Source organism: Hyla sarda, chromosome 5, assembly GCF_029499605.1.
Source record: "Hyla sarda isolate aHylSar1 chromosome 5, aHylSar1.hap1, whole genome shotgun sequence".
Lineage (NCBI taxonomy): Eukaryota > Metazoa > Chordata > Amphibia > Anura > Hylidae > Hyla > Hyla sarda.
Genome location: NC_079193.1, coordinates 38,319,999 through 38,335,012, shown reverse-complemented (window position 1 = coordinate 38,335,012; position 15,014 = coordinate 38,319,999). Strand labels below are relative to the sequence as shown.

Genomic DNA, 15,014 nt, shown 5'->3' with positions numbered 1-15,014 from the left:
TAGGGGAAAACTTGGCAAACTATTTTGCGTATAATTTTTTATGTTCTTTTAGTTTTAAGTGCGTTTAACAATGTTTCTGTAGAGCGATTTTTGTATGTTAAAGCGTGGCTAGATACTAGTTAAAAGTGTATAGTAAAAATGAATTGTATTAATGTGACATTTTAGGGTTTACGTGTCTTTTTATGAAAATGTACTATGCTTTAAATAAGGCTTCATGTCTGTCATTTCTCCATAGGCTATTCTATAGGATTTCTAAATTGCCAAAAACACCTCGGAAGAAGGAGGCTTTATATGTACTGTACATACAATATATATATATCTATATATATATATATATATATATATATATATATATAATTTCTCTTTTATTCCATTTTTCTTCTTAATACTATGGAGTGAGTATTAATTTTATAGAATATTAACATATCATTCTGTGTCTGGCTTCACATGTAGTTCAATATTTTGATCCCAAAACCAGGTGGAGAACGGACAAAGAAAAAGCTATAAAGGGAAGATTTACACCTTTTCTGTGTTTCAGACCCACTCCTGGTCTTGGCTACAAAATCCTGACCAAAATAACCTGGAATCTGCAGAACAAAGATCTTGCATAGTTTATAAACATTTCCTTAAACTTATAAAAACCACCTATTCCAGCATGAATAAATAATTCACTGATAACTATGAATCGTTTTTCCAGGTTTCTTTGTCCTGGTTTCACAGAGTTTAGGCTTTCTTACCCGTATCACGTACTGTTCCTTCCTGTGACATGTGGTATAGGAGCAGAATATATGCAATACCGGTACCTAATATCTAATATAGAAGGTCAATCCTAACATCACACAGACAAAAGGTCAAGCAAATGTCACAGACGTCAAGTGCAGCGCATTAAGGGAATTCTGTCTATTGCGGGGTCCATGTGCTCTGGGTTCAAATGCAATAAACCCCCAGCCCCATTCTATTTCTGAAGCTCTAGGGTGATACTTACCCGGGATTATTAGGGCAGCCAGTGATAAGATTTGCCAGAGCAAACACGGCAGCTTCTTGGACGTCTGCATTGTCTTTGCTCAATAAATTAATTATCTGAAGAATTCCTATAGGAAAACACCATATTATTAGCCGGGCGGCTCGAGTGCTCTCTATGGCTCAATAAAGGTTCCCACTTTGTGCACTTACCGTTCTTACTGAACACGTCCTTGCTGGCCAGATTTTCACACAACATGGAAATAGCTTGCAAAGCAGCCACCTTAACCCCATTGTTGTCCGATCCCAGCAGCTCCACTAGAGTTTTCTCTGCTTCTTGCTCATGGAAGAATTTTCTGTTTTCAGCTGGTAAACAAAAGAAAGGAACACATTAAACATCATAGGGAACCTGTCATATTGGAAATGCAGTGCAACTTGTGTGTTATAGAGCAGAAGGAGCTGAGTTCTAGTCAAAGGGTCTATTCATACGGCAGAATTTCCGCTTGCGGAATTTCGCCTCAAATTAAAGCCTATAGACTTCTATGGGATTCCGCACTCCCATTCACACTTCTGAATTTGCGCTTGTGGGTGCACAGCATTTGATACATTTTGTACAGGTAAACATTTTCTGAAATGTATCTCTTCGCATACACCAAAAAGCTAAGTCTTGGCCGGTGTAGTTTTAGAGACTTTTGAGTGGCTTTGAGCCTTTTTTTCACCTTTTCACAAAAAGACGCAGTTCATAAAACCCTTTTATATCATGTGTATAGCAAAAATCAGTGGATTGCAACTCAAAATCAGCAGAAATGTTTAAACCAAAAAAGGCGCAAATAAACCCTGCTTGCACTTTTTTTTGCGCCTTTTGTATACACAAAAAACAGTCTAAAGACAATGATAAATGTCGGCCATGGAGAATAGGGGAAGACTGTCAGATATGAACCTTTTGATATCTCCAAGACATAGAGGTCTCAAAAGTGGTAGTAATGGAAGCCAACTAGGGAATATGATATGCCTGCTTTAAGAGATGTGTCTTTTAGGCCATGTTTAAAACTGTGCACGATGTGGTTGAGTCTGAGGGATCGAGGCATCGCATTTCAGAGAACTGGTGCAGCACGAGTGAAGTCTTGGAGACGGGAGTGAGAGGTTCAGATTATAGAAGATTTTAGTGTTAGATCTCTAGCAGAGTGGAGGGAACATGCTGGATGGTAGACAGAGATGAGTGAGGAGATGTAGGGAGGTGCCGCACTGTGGAGAGCTTTGTGTGCGAGACTGAGGATTTTGTACTGTATTCTGGACTGAATTGGTAACCAGTGTAGTGACTGGCACAGGGGGAGGCATCGGTGTAGCGGCTGCAGAGGAAGATGAGTCTGGGTGCGGCATTGAGGATAGACTGGAGAGGGGAGAGTTTAGAAAAGGGAAGGCCTATTAGTAAAGAGTTACAATAGTCAAGGTGGGAGTGAATCAAAGCAATAATGAGAGTTTTAGCAGTTTCAATAGTAAGAAATGAGCGGATTCCAGCGATGTTTTTGAGGTGCATGTGACAAGAACATGAAAGAAAACCACATATAAAGTAATATACAATAGAAGAAAGACAAATCCTTGGCACTGCTGTAGTCTCTAAGTTGGTGTCCCACTGTTTTAGCGTGCGGTCGTATGTACTACTGATGTGTAGTGTCCTGCATATTGGTGGTGCTCACGTGTACAAGTAGGGTAATCAATTCCAAGTGCAAGATTAGAAGAACGGAGCACTCACCCAGGATTATGCAGTTAAAACGTCTTTTCTTTATTCAAGCGTACATCAGGTACCGGTGCGATACGGGAGAGCGGACAGGTGCTGTGGCGTGGGGGGTAGGGCAACGGACCGTATTCGCACAAAAGTGCGCTTCCTCAGGCCCCTCAGGGACCGTATTCACGCAAAAGTGTGCTTCCTCAGGCCCCTCAGGGACCGTATTCACGCAAAAGTGTGCTTCCTCAGGCCCCTCAGGGACCGTATTCACGCAAAAGTGCGCTTCCTCAGGCCACTCAGGGACCGTATTCACGCAAAAGTGTGCTTCCTCAGGCCCCTCAGGGACCGTATTCATGCAAAAGTGCGCTTCCTCAGGCCCCTCAGGGACCGTATTCGCGCAAAAGTGCACTTCCTCAGGCCCCTCAGGGACCGTATTCACGTAAAAGTGCGCTTCCTCAGGCCCCTCAGGGGCCTGAGGAAGCGCACTTTTGCACGAATACGGTCCGTTGCCCTACCCCCCACGCCACAGCACCTGTCAGCTCTCCCGTATCGCTCCGGTACCTGATGTACGCTTGAATAAAGAAAAGACGTCTTCGCTGCATAATCCTGGGTGAGTGCTCCGTTCTTCTAATCTTGCACTTGGAACATATAGAGTAAACAACATCTACAGATAATGCAGGATGGATGCCTACAATATGGCAGCCGCCAGGGAAGTTTTTAAACATAAAAAAGGTGCAATTTACAATTAAATAACACATTGGGCCTTGGGTTTTTACTAGTGGGAAAAGTTGTTTCAGACTTGCAGGACTCCTCCCTATTTGCTATTGGGAAAAGTCGGGAACATTTTCTGACCAGCTTTTTCTAGGTCGATATTTCCAGCTATTTACTCACAGGATTTTCAATAGTAAATTGGTCGGGTTGCGAAACCATGCCCCATTTGGACAGACCACGCCCCTTTTCGACAGACCACACCCCCTTTGGCTTTTCACAGTGCAATGTCGGGTTTGTCGGATTTTCCAGGCGCACACTGTCGCAGACATGTCTCAGACACTCTGCGCCAAAATAACCAGACAAAAACTGGTCGGTTTCAGCTTAGTAAATGAGGCCCATTATTTTTCTTCCATATACTCCAGTCTGATAAATGAAACACTTAAGACATTTCCTTTAAAAAAGAAACATTATGATAACCTAATACAATGTCTGTGCAGAATAGCAGATGGTAAAGCTTTTGTCAGAGTTATAACATTTATACAAGATTTGCACAAAAAGACTATAAAAAAAAAAAATAGTTTCATTAGGTTCTTAAAAAACCCTCCAGTCCGTAGACAGCTCTTGTATCTATCACAGAGCTTCCCAGTAATATAACATGTCACGAGAACATATGTTATCTAATGGAGCAGAGTTTTAATTACAAAACAGGCTGTAACATTGTATTGTTCGAGGCTTTGCATTGCAGACTGGTACATCTGTTAATTTATGTACAGTAACTACCGCAGAACAGAAGAACATCCATTTTCTTTAATATGTCAAAACAGAACGTGTGAAATGTAAAGCTTTTTTTGTACATGGAACAATATGGGATTTCTACATCTTCTCAACAAGTTCTTTCATCGTAATCAATTAAATAACAATTCCCCATTTACCAGAATGCCAAAACACTTTCTATACCAGTGTTTCCCAACCAGGTTGCCTCCAGCTGTTGGCTGTCCGGTCATACTGGGAGTTGTAGTTCTGCAACAGCTGGAGGCAACCTGGTTGGGAAACACTGTTCAGCTAGATTTCCACTTGTTTTTTTTTTTTTTTTTGGGGGGGGGGCAAAAAAGCACCCAAGCTGCCCCACAGCATTTTTCCGCGCGAAAAAAAACACTATTGTCAGATGTTGACAGAGAGTCAATAAGGATATGAGTTAACTACAGGTGCTGAGCAGTGCTAGTTAATCTTTGAGAGGCATACAGAATATCCAGCCATTAGAGGCAGAGCTAAAGCCCATGATAAGGGTGGTAAATATGACTCTGTTCTCATTATGTGTTTTGTATAATGTGAACAGAGCCTTTTTCGTATTGTCTCTTTCCAAACAGGGAGCCTCCAGCTGTTGCTAAACTACAATCCCCATCATTCCGAGACAGTCTGAGAATGATGGGGATTGTAGTTTTGCAACTCCTGGAGGCTCCCTGTTTGAGAGCAAACTGCTTTTTGGGCGCTTTTCCTAGAGAAGAGAGCCCTAAATGTACTAACTCAATTTTCGTGTTTTTCTTTTCTTCTCATTTCAGATACGTGTATGCTGCGGACTGCATTGAACTCGGTGGACTACTTCGATGACCTGTGTTTTTTATTTTTATTTATTTCCATAAACTGGTAAACAAGGAATTGTGGGGGAGTGTTTTTGGAATAATTTTTTTTCAATGTGTTGTTTTTTAAATTTCATTTTCAAGCTTAGTAGGGAAAACCATCTATGAAGGGGGCGTGTCGGCCGCGGCTTCCTGCGGGGGTCAGAAAGGCCCGCTTCACTTCTGCACTACTCCTTTAATCCCCTTAGTTCATGTACTAAAAATAAAGATGCGGTTATTTATTTTCTCACTCGGTGCTTTCCTAAAGATCTCATTCACACAAGGTAGAATTTACAGACTAATTTATGTGTGTAAGGTTTATGCAGAGTATAGTTTTAGTAACACAAAAAAATGTAAATGATTAAATGATTTTTAAATTTGTTGTTAATGTAAAACACCACTTGATTTGTTTAAGATTTAGGGGGAAAAAATTGGTATAGTGAAAAAAATAAAAAATAAAAGTCTTTCTTCCCAACTTGCTAAGCAACGTGTAATGAAACACAATGTCACACAATTTTATGGCTTCATGAAGGATTAAAAGTAGTAAATACAATTCCATTTAGGGAAATGACATTTACCGGTAGATCAATAGTGTCATCCAATTAGTGTGATAATCGTGCTGGGGACGTTCTGGTATCACGCCGTGCCCACCAGGACCCCGCAAAGCCCCCTGAACAACACCGCGGGGAGGACAGATCATTAACAAGCAATGGGGATAATTAAGAAGGCGACAGTCATAGAAAAGTAAGAACATATTTAACAAAATATGGAAGCCTAGGTGTATTTATTATGCTTGTAGACAATAGCACCTCATTTGGATTTAGTGTTTTATAAAGATGTACAGTACAGGAGTAATAAACTGTATCGGCTATAGTAGTGCATGCCTGGTGGGTCACATTTTATACTCATTATAATATTATTTACTTCACATTGCTTATATAGCACTAACATATTATGTAGTGCTGTAAAGATATTCTCACCATTCAGCCTTTGTCCACAGTCTAATTTCTCTATCTCAGACACACATTCATACAGTCACACTAACCTAACACAGACGTATTTCTAAGTCTGTAATATGGCCGCAAGTCTTAGTAAATTGCCTCATCAGGTGCCGAGTTATCAGAGGTTAAAAAGATATAAAAATCAGGCTTTGGAGTTCATTGGGCGTACCCCTTCGCTTCTATATTACAGGGAATTATGGAGATTACAGTACAGACCAGGGCCAAATCATAGGGGTGGAGGAAGTGACCAGGGCACAAAGGAGACTGACTAACTCAGTGTTTCTCAACCAGGGTGCCTCCAGATGTTGCAAAACTACAACTCCCAGTATGCCTGGACAGCCGGCATGCTGGGAGTTGTAGTTTTGCAACACCTGGAGGCACCCTGGTTGGAAAACACTGGACTAACTGGTGAGGGGGCCTTACTGTGTTGGGCTCTACAGCCGAGGGGAATGTCCAGTGGGCGTCAAATCCTAGGTTGCATATATTTTTAACCTCTGATATCAGGGTGCTGGACATCCAGCCGACAAGCTTATTGAGAACTAGTTACTGCAGAGGCCATTGAAGTCCAGTGTTATGTGACTTGGTGCATTCTCCTCCTGAAAGGAACCATCAGAAAATGGGTCCACTGTGGTCATAAAGGGAGGGACATGGTCAGTAACAATACTCAGGTAGGCTGTAGTATTTAAACAATGCTCAGTTGGTACTAAGGGGTCCAAAGTGTGCCAAGAAAATATCTCTCACACCATTAAACATCCACCACCAGCCTACTGCTGCTGTAGCCCATCTGCTTCCAGGTTGGTATTCTGAGATGGTATTCTGCATACCTTGGTTGAAACCATTGGTTATTTGAGTTACTGTTGCCTTTTTCTCATCTCAAACCAGTCTGCCCATTCTCCTCTGACATCATCAAGGCATTTTAGTCCACACAACTGTAGCTCACTGGATATTTTCTCTTTTTCGGAGCATTCTCTATAAACTTTAGAGATGCTTGTGCAAAAAATCCCAGTAGATCAGCAGTTTCTGACCGTCTGGCACTAACAACCATGCCGTGTTCAAAGTCACTTAAAGGGGTAGTCCAGTGGTGAAAAACGTATCCCCTATCCTAAGTTTGAGATCGCGGGGGGTCCGACCGCTGGGGCCCCCTGCGATCTCTCTGTACGGGGCCCCGGCTCTCCGGCTCTGCCATCGAGTTGTAATGAGGGGGCGTGTCGGCCGCCGGTTCGTGCGGAGGTCGACACGCCCCCTTCCTGTGGGCTGTTGGGGCTCCGTACAGGAGATCGCAGGGGGCCCCAGCGGTCGGACTCCCCGCGATCTGCAACTTATCCCCTATCCTTAGGATAGGGCATAAGTTGTTAACCACTGAGTCACCACTGGACTACTCCTTTAAATCCCCTTTCTTCTCCATTCTGATGCCCGGTTTGGACTTCAGCAAGTTGTCTTGACCACGTCCATTGGCAGATTATTTATTTGTGTTAACAAGCAATTGAACAGGAATCTAATAAGTTGGCCAGTGAGTGTATATACATTTTTATTATTTTTTTTAAATGAATGGTGTATACTGTAGGACAAGAAATGGACTAGCTCTCTCTACATATATCTATATACATTTATAGTTTTTTTTTAATTCTCCAGCAAATCTGTCTTTGGTATTGTGTAAAATAAAAGGAAGGCATACTGTCAAAACATTGACATTAAAAAGCAGCACATTAAAAGAAACCCCTCTCGAGTGAGACTATCCACATCCATTACTCTGAATTACTCTGAATGTAATTTTTATCATTGAATGTCACGTACCATTGTGAGCTGACATGGCGATGGCCTTGGCGGCATTTCTCTGCACATCAGGCAGGGGAGATGTCTCTGCAAAGGTCAATATCTTCTTAAGTCCTCCCGACTGCTGAAGGAGTTGAACTGTGTCTGCGTCTTCCAGACAGTTTGCAATGATCAAAAGCGCCTCCACGTGTAAGTCATTAAGCTCCTGATAGAGAGATTGAGCTCATATGTAGTCAGACCAATTTATTCTCATACAAGTAAATCTCTAGATGAAGTATAATTTATGTACAGGACTTTCTGTAAGCTCTATCACATTGGCCTCCAAACTGTGGACCTTTGGTTGTTGCAAAACACACGCCCCCTGACGAAGCCCATACGTGAAACCGTGCGTTGGGGTGTTGGTGCTTGGTGTTCCTGGCTTGTGGGTATATGACAGGTAGCTCTTTTAGGTATTTTCTTGTTTCCAATTTTTGGGTTTCCATTTTGTCTATAATACTGTATTGCTGCTCCTTATCTTATATTTATGTATGTTAGATGTTATATCTACATTGTACTATACTAGGAATCTGCAGTTTTGTCCGTTATATATAGTACATGCTCTTTACTGAATACCTACATTACCCATACCAGATTCACTGGCACTTGTTGTCTCCCGCCTAAGGTTATCCTCTGCCTTTTTAATCATTTTAATTGTTTGTCTTACTTTGTTGAATAAAGATTGTCATACCTTTTTGAAATATTATTAGTATCGTGGGTCTCTTTGTTTTTTGGTTATAAAACTATAACTTCCAGCATGCCGGGACACCCGTTGGCTATGCTTAGGAATAGCACTGATCAGTGTTACCTGCGATCTACTTTTCTGATCTGCTAGAAGGCAGACCAGAAAAGAAGAGCACAGCAGCCAGCCGGAACAGGTGAGCAGAGCTCTGGCAGCCATCTTAACTCATTGGACCCCCGCAATTGCCCCACGGTCCAATGAGTCCCCCTGAGCCACGCAGATACTTCAGATGTGGTGATCAGCATTGATCACATCATCTGAAGGGTTTAAGGTGTAATCGCTGATGTCTGCCATTATCCTTGAGCTCCCGGCTACTGATAACAGCAGCCGCCCGTTCAGATCAATGTGTCGGAAGCTCCGCGGCGTACACTTATGCAACGTGTCCTCTAAGAACAACTCTTAAAGGGGTACTCCGGTGAAAACCTTTTTTCTTTTAAATCAACTGGCTCGGGAAAGTTAAACAGATTTTTAAATTACTTCTATTAAAAAATCTTAACCCTTCCTGTACTTATTAGCTGCTGAATACTACAGAGGAAATTCTTTTCTTTTTGGAATGCTCTCTGATGACATCACAAACACAGTGCTTTCTGCTGACATTATTATACTAATAAATATTTACTTATTTATGTATTGTTGTCCTTAGTGGGATTTGAACCCAAGGCCTGAACACTGCAAGGCAGCAGTGCTAACCACTAAGCCACCATGCTGCCCTTAGCATACATCTGCTATGCATGGTTGCTAAAATGGACAGAGATCTCAGCAGAGAGCACTGTGCTCGTGATGTCATCAGTGTTCCAAAAAAAAAGGAATTTCCTCTGTAGCATTCAGCAGCTAATAAGTACTGGAAGGATTAAGATTTTTTAATAGAAGTAATTTACAAATATGTTTAACTTTCTGGCACCAGTTGATTTAAAAGAAAAAAGGTTTTCACCGGAGTACCCCTTTATGGCTGTTCATGCATGCTGGGAGTTGTAATTTTGCTACAGTGTTTTTAAAGCGCTGTGTTAGAGCAATGTTGCCATTAGCAAAACTACAACTCCCAGCATACCCACACATCCTTTGTTTGTAGTTTTGCAAGAGCTGGAGGCTACACAGCTGGAGAATACACAGCTCTAACACAAAGTTTTATAAAGATTGTACCCCCAGCTGTTGCAAAACTACAACTCCCATCATGAGAACATCTGAAGGCTGTGGTGGGGCAGTGGTGATCTCCTATACTGGATATCAACATGCTTTACGGCTGGTATCCAGTATGCTGCAAAATACAGAGTAGTCTGTCTGCATGAAGATAGATGACCTCTAGTGGCGACTATTTTCAGTTTGGATTTTTCATATATATATATATATATATATATTTAAAAAAGTAATCTTATCAGTAGTACTACAAAATATAAAAAGTATTTCATAATGACAGTGCCTCTTTAAGCATTTTTTTGTAAAAAAAAAAAAAAATGGAAAATGGATGCTTACCTTTGCTTCCAGGATTTTTAAAAGGTGGTCTAAAGCTTGGCTTTCCTTTAGAGCTAGTCTGCACTCTGCTTCACAGCTGATAGTACCAAGAGCCTTCAGAGACAAGTGCTGAATAACTGGATAGTCTGACTTCAGTAATTCCAGCAATGGTGGGATAGCGTTCTGGTCACATACCGCACTGCGACTTTGGAAGTCCTGCTTGGAAAGTAACAAATTGCATGATCTAAGCTGTCCCACTTCATAACTAAGACAGCTTAGGCTATGTTTACACACCAGAATTTGCACATGAAAATCCGCATTGAAATTCTGCATGTATTTATAGCCTTATTGACTTCAATGCGATTCAGCAGTCCCATTTTTACATTGCAGAATTTTTGCTGCAAATGTTCTGCAGCTAAAATACCACATTCTGCGTTCCGCAAAAATTTCATGTCTTAAATTTTTGCGTAATTCAGCTGCGGAAACCCATTGAAGTTAATGGGGCTTTTTTTCTCTGAAAAATGCTGATTTCATGCGTATTTCGTGCAAAATTCGGGCAGAAGTGGCAAGGTTTCATGCGAAATTCAAACTTTTTAAATGAATGCAATTATTATTAAACGGCACTGTCATTAAATTTTTTTTTGCTATTGCACTCTTTATGGTAAATAAAAATTCTTTGTAATGTACTTTGTTTAAAAAAATCAAGTTTTCTATGTTTTATTTGTGTTTTAAAAAGCTTCCATTAGGTGTCTCCCTACTTGTCCAGAGCACATTTCCCCCCATCTCTTGCACAGACTTTGGACTCCTGCTGGCCTGGCAGAAGTCCAAAATCAGGAAATGCTAAGGGGGGGGGGGGGGGTGCAGCCTTATCCAATCATAGCTCATCTCACACACTGAACTGCTCTGGGTTGTGTGTAGCAGAGTGAAGGAGGAAGTTATGCCCCTGTATGGCTTCAGATGATGTCACAGCCTTCTTGGGAACGCCCCTTCCCAGTCTGTGAATCTGACTGAGCAGAAAATACAGAGCAATATCAAGGTAGAAAACTAAAAAATTTTAAAAATAAAGGCAGGGGGTGGTTTATCATGATGGGGGCAGTGAACTGGGAGAATCATAAAACTGAACAAGATCATGACAGGTACTCCTTAAAAATGCTCTGAGTATTTATGCATAATTCATGCGGAAATCCCGCATAAATTCCACATAGATGCGGAATTCTGCATCCGCATTAATTGGCCAGAATTCTGCATCTTTCCGTGGAAATTCTGGCGTGTGCACATACCCTTAGGACTCTGCAGGTGGCCACACATTTAGCATGTATTCTGTCTACATGAGTGGGAGCTACTCTACCCACTTTACCGAGGAGATGCGAGTGTGTGACCCTGTATATAAAGCTGTATATAAAGCTGATATCCCCTTAGGCTACTTTCACACGGCAGATTTCCATGGGAATATTCCGTTTGAAAATTCCGCCTAATCAGGTCCTATTGATTTCAATGGTATTCTGCTGTACTGTGCACACAGTGAAATCTCTATTCCAGCAACCCCTGAAACATTGAATGAATGTTTCTTCAGATTCCGCTCTGAAATGCATTGCCGTTTATGAAGACAGCAGTCCTAGTGCTGCCGCATCAAGCAGTTCTATTGGAACTGTTTCTCCAAGATATGCACTAATAATAGTGTTACCTGTGCTAGCAGATAAATACATTCCACAGAATTCTTCTTCACATCGGGGTCTGGGCTGCTTAATAATCGGATGAGATGTTCAAGCCCATTTACTTCGAATATTCTCACTTTACTGGTGTATTCATGAGCCATGTGTGCGAGGCAAAGGGTAGCAAATTCATGGATCACTACTTCTTCTGTAGGAGAACAAAGCAGAAATATTACAGCATTTTATATCACAGTAACAATGTACAGTATGTGCATCGATATATGAAAAATTTTCAGAATTGACATGAAAACCAAGGGTATTTTATGGTCGTGAACGATACTGGATTCTTTTTCCATTGGCCTTGATTGTCTGTTTATGTGCTGACACCCCCTTTACACCCATAGTTAGCACTGTCTATAAGACTTTGCCAAACGCCTGGAGGAGATGAGAGCGCTGGATGGGGGAACATGGCGTCTGTTGTTCGCTGTGTAACCAGCTGCTTGGCTGCCTGCGGAAACAGAACTACCAGTTTACAAGGGATGGCAGGAGCACAAATGGCCCCGAGGGGGCAGCTACTTTAGAAAGTAAGAACATTACTATAGGCATAAAATTTTAGTATTGTTCTCCAGTCAATAACTTTTTGACTGGAGAGCCTCATTAAACTATATTATCCTATCATGAGCTGTATAATACTATACAAAATAATCTGCAGCTCAGTTAGCTGCTTGTATTCTTGATAAGTCGTGAAAATGTTCCAGAACATATGGACTTACATGTCCGGCGCAGCTGATATCTTAGAAAGCTTCTACAAAAAGTACATGACCTTCTCATGACGCTACTTTCTAACATGCCTAAATGACAGGTTACCAAACTGAATAGTATATGCGGCATTATTTTCTTGTACACTGTGATAGTATGATAAATAATAATCCTTTAATAATACTGTCTAAATCTAAGTGCAAAAAACAGCGCCAAATCTGTCCATTTATGTCAATGGAATTGAGCTGCAGTGACGCATACAAACTGAGGAGAAGTGTGCCGCTGTTGCTGGAAGAAAGGTGCTATGTTTTTGTAATATCTGGCATATCTTCGTCTGTCTGGTGTAAGTTTGCATTGTCTAGTCCAGTGGTAGAGATAGGCGAATTTTTCAAAAATTCAATTCGGCCGATTCGCCAAAGTTTCTGAAATTTTTTTTCGATCTGTATTTATTCGCGGCAAATTGCTATTAAAAACGGCTATTCCCAGGCTACAGAGAGCCTCAATAGGGGTGTAGAACACTTTGCCTTGCCGTAACACGCATAGGGAGTGTGCTGGGGTAGTGAAATAATACTGTTATTAAGTATGACATGCAGATTACAGGCATTGCTATTAGAATCACTGCCGCAGAGCGGCACAATGACAGAGTCTGGATGTGGTAGCAAGGTCGGGAGACCACATGGCATCACAATTGAAGAGATTAAAGAGATTGATGAGTTTAATGTGCCACCAGCAGGATGAGATCATAAGGCAGCACAATGACACAGTCTCGAGGTGGTGGCCGCCTATGTAGGCCGCAGAGCGGCACAATGACAGAGTAGCGTGTCAGTTTGTCCTCCCTCTCAGTAATGCAGGCCTGACCCGGGAGGGCTACTGGGTAGATCCTGCCAGTATCATATGCTTGTCTAAAATATTTAGCCATGCAAGTGTAAGTAATCACAGCTGGTACTGTGAAACTGAGTATGAAACTGCAAATGTGTCATTTAATCAGTTTTGGTTAATTTTTATGTCTCCAACCTGTTTCCTTGGATTCTTGTGGTAATCCCAGAGCAAATATATGATGACGAACAGCTTGGAGGGTGTGCTTTGCAGTGTACCAGTGACTGAAGTGCATGCAAAGTTTCCGGGCCATTTTTAGGACGTCTTGCAGATGGGTGGAAGACTTATGGAACAGCTTGACAACCAGATTGAACACGTGTGCCATGTAATGGTTTATTTTTATTGCTCCAACCCATTTCCTTGGAGCCTGGATGTGGCAGCAGCCTGACAAGACCATAGGGCCTCACAATTGAAGAGATTAAAGATATTTTTAAATGTCAATTGAAGATTTTGAAGAGACTAACAAGTTTAATGTGCCAGCAGCATGAGGAGATCACATGGCAGCACAATGACACAGCCTGGAGGTGGCGGAAGCCTATGTAGGCCACAGAGCGGCACAATGACAGAGCCTGGAGGTGGCAGCAGCATGACGAGACCATAGGGTGGCACAATGACAGAGCCTGGAGGTGGCAGCAGCATGATGAGACCATAGGGCGGCACAATGACAGAGCCTGGAGGTGGCGCGTTTGGCTCCAGACTTCCCACTGCTGCTACCCTGCTGACTCCCAACCATGCTACCACCTTGCTGGCTCACCTGCTTCCTCACAGGCAACATGCTACCCTCTTCTCCTGATGATGATGAAGCCCCTTCTGCACTCGGCTCCCAAGTGCGATCGACTTCATCATCAACGAGTTGTGTCTGCACCTCACTGATGTCCTCCTCAAGTTCCTCAACGTGTCTGTTTCAGGAGCCTGAAAGCTCGAAACACCACCTCCGACACCACTCTCCTCATCATTACTTGCCTGCCTAGTGGAGGAAGCAGCGGATGTCTCCTCCATATCTTGGCTGAGCAGTAGCTGCTGACTGTCCTCTAGTTGATGGTCCTCGCTGTATAGTGGAGCTGAACCCACAGCAGACAATACATCTCTGCATGAGGGAACAGCTTAGGACAGAGGCAGTTGGAGGACATGGACTGCTCCCGGGCCATGCCAACTGAGGGTTGAACCCACAGAAGGAAAGGCAGGCAAACACTCGTGGATAATGCAAACAGCGCATTTATTCCGGTAAGGTCACAGGTTACAACAGAAGCCAACGGGCCGTTTCACGCTCACATGCACCTTATCATGACCTATCCCAGCATTCTCCACTCCCACCTTTTATACACAAAATTCACCCAACTTTACTAGTACTACAAACACTAATATATTACAAAAATACTATAAAATCACATAAATATATAATGAGGGTCATGCTTAACTGGAGACGGAATTTGTAGTTTTCATTTAACGAATATTGTAGCAGTACAGAGGGGAATAGGTTAAAAGTTAAAGGGGTATTCCGCCCCTAGACATCTTATCCCATATCCAAAGGATATGGGATAAGATGTCAGATCACCGGGGTCCCGATGCTGGGGACCCCCGGGATCGCCGCTGCGGCACCGCGCTATCATTACTGCACACAGCGATTTCGCTCTGCACGTAATGACTGGCAATACAGGGGCCGGAGCATCGTTACGTCACGGCTCCGCACATCGTGACGTCACGCCCCGCCCC

At 42.4% G+C, this 15,014-nt stretch overlaps 1 protein-coding gene across 5 annotated transcripts in view; it reads right to left on the bottom strand.

The window, feature by feature from the left end:
* Nucleotides 1-15,014, bottom strand: part of ARMC3 (armadillo repeat containing 3) — a 91,452-nt gene that overhangs the window by 49,727 nt on the left and 26,711 nt on the right. For 3 of the 5 annotated variants that reach the window (XR_008843866.1, XM_056519280.1, XM_056519282.1), the window contains exons 6-10: nucleotides 11,699-11,874; nucleotides 10,036-10,233; nucleotides 7,809-7,992; nucleotides 1,174-1,326; nucleotides 986-1,091 (exon numbers count right to left, since the gene is read on the bottom strand). Coding sequence is in view for 4 of the 5 variants with exons in the window: in XM_056519280.1 (XP_056375255.1) it covers nucleotides 986-1,091; nucleotides 1,174-1,326; nucleotides 7,809-7,992; nucleotides 10,036-10,233; nucleotides 11,699-11,874 (817 nt within the window). In the remaining variant the exon portion in view is untranslated. The remainder of the gene's footprint in view (nucleotides 1-985; nucleotides 1,092-1,173; nucleotides 1,327-7,808; nucleotides 7,993-10,035; nucleotides 10,234-11,698; nucleotides 11,875-15,014) is intronic. The other 2 variants (XM_056519281.1, XM_056519284.1) reach the window with 1 other exon arrangement.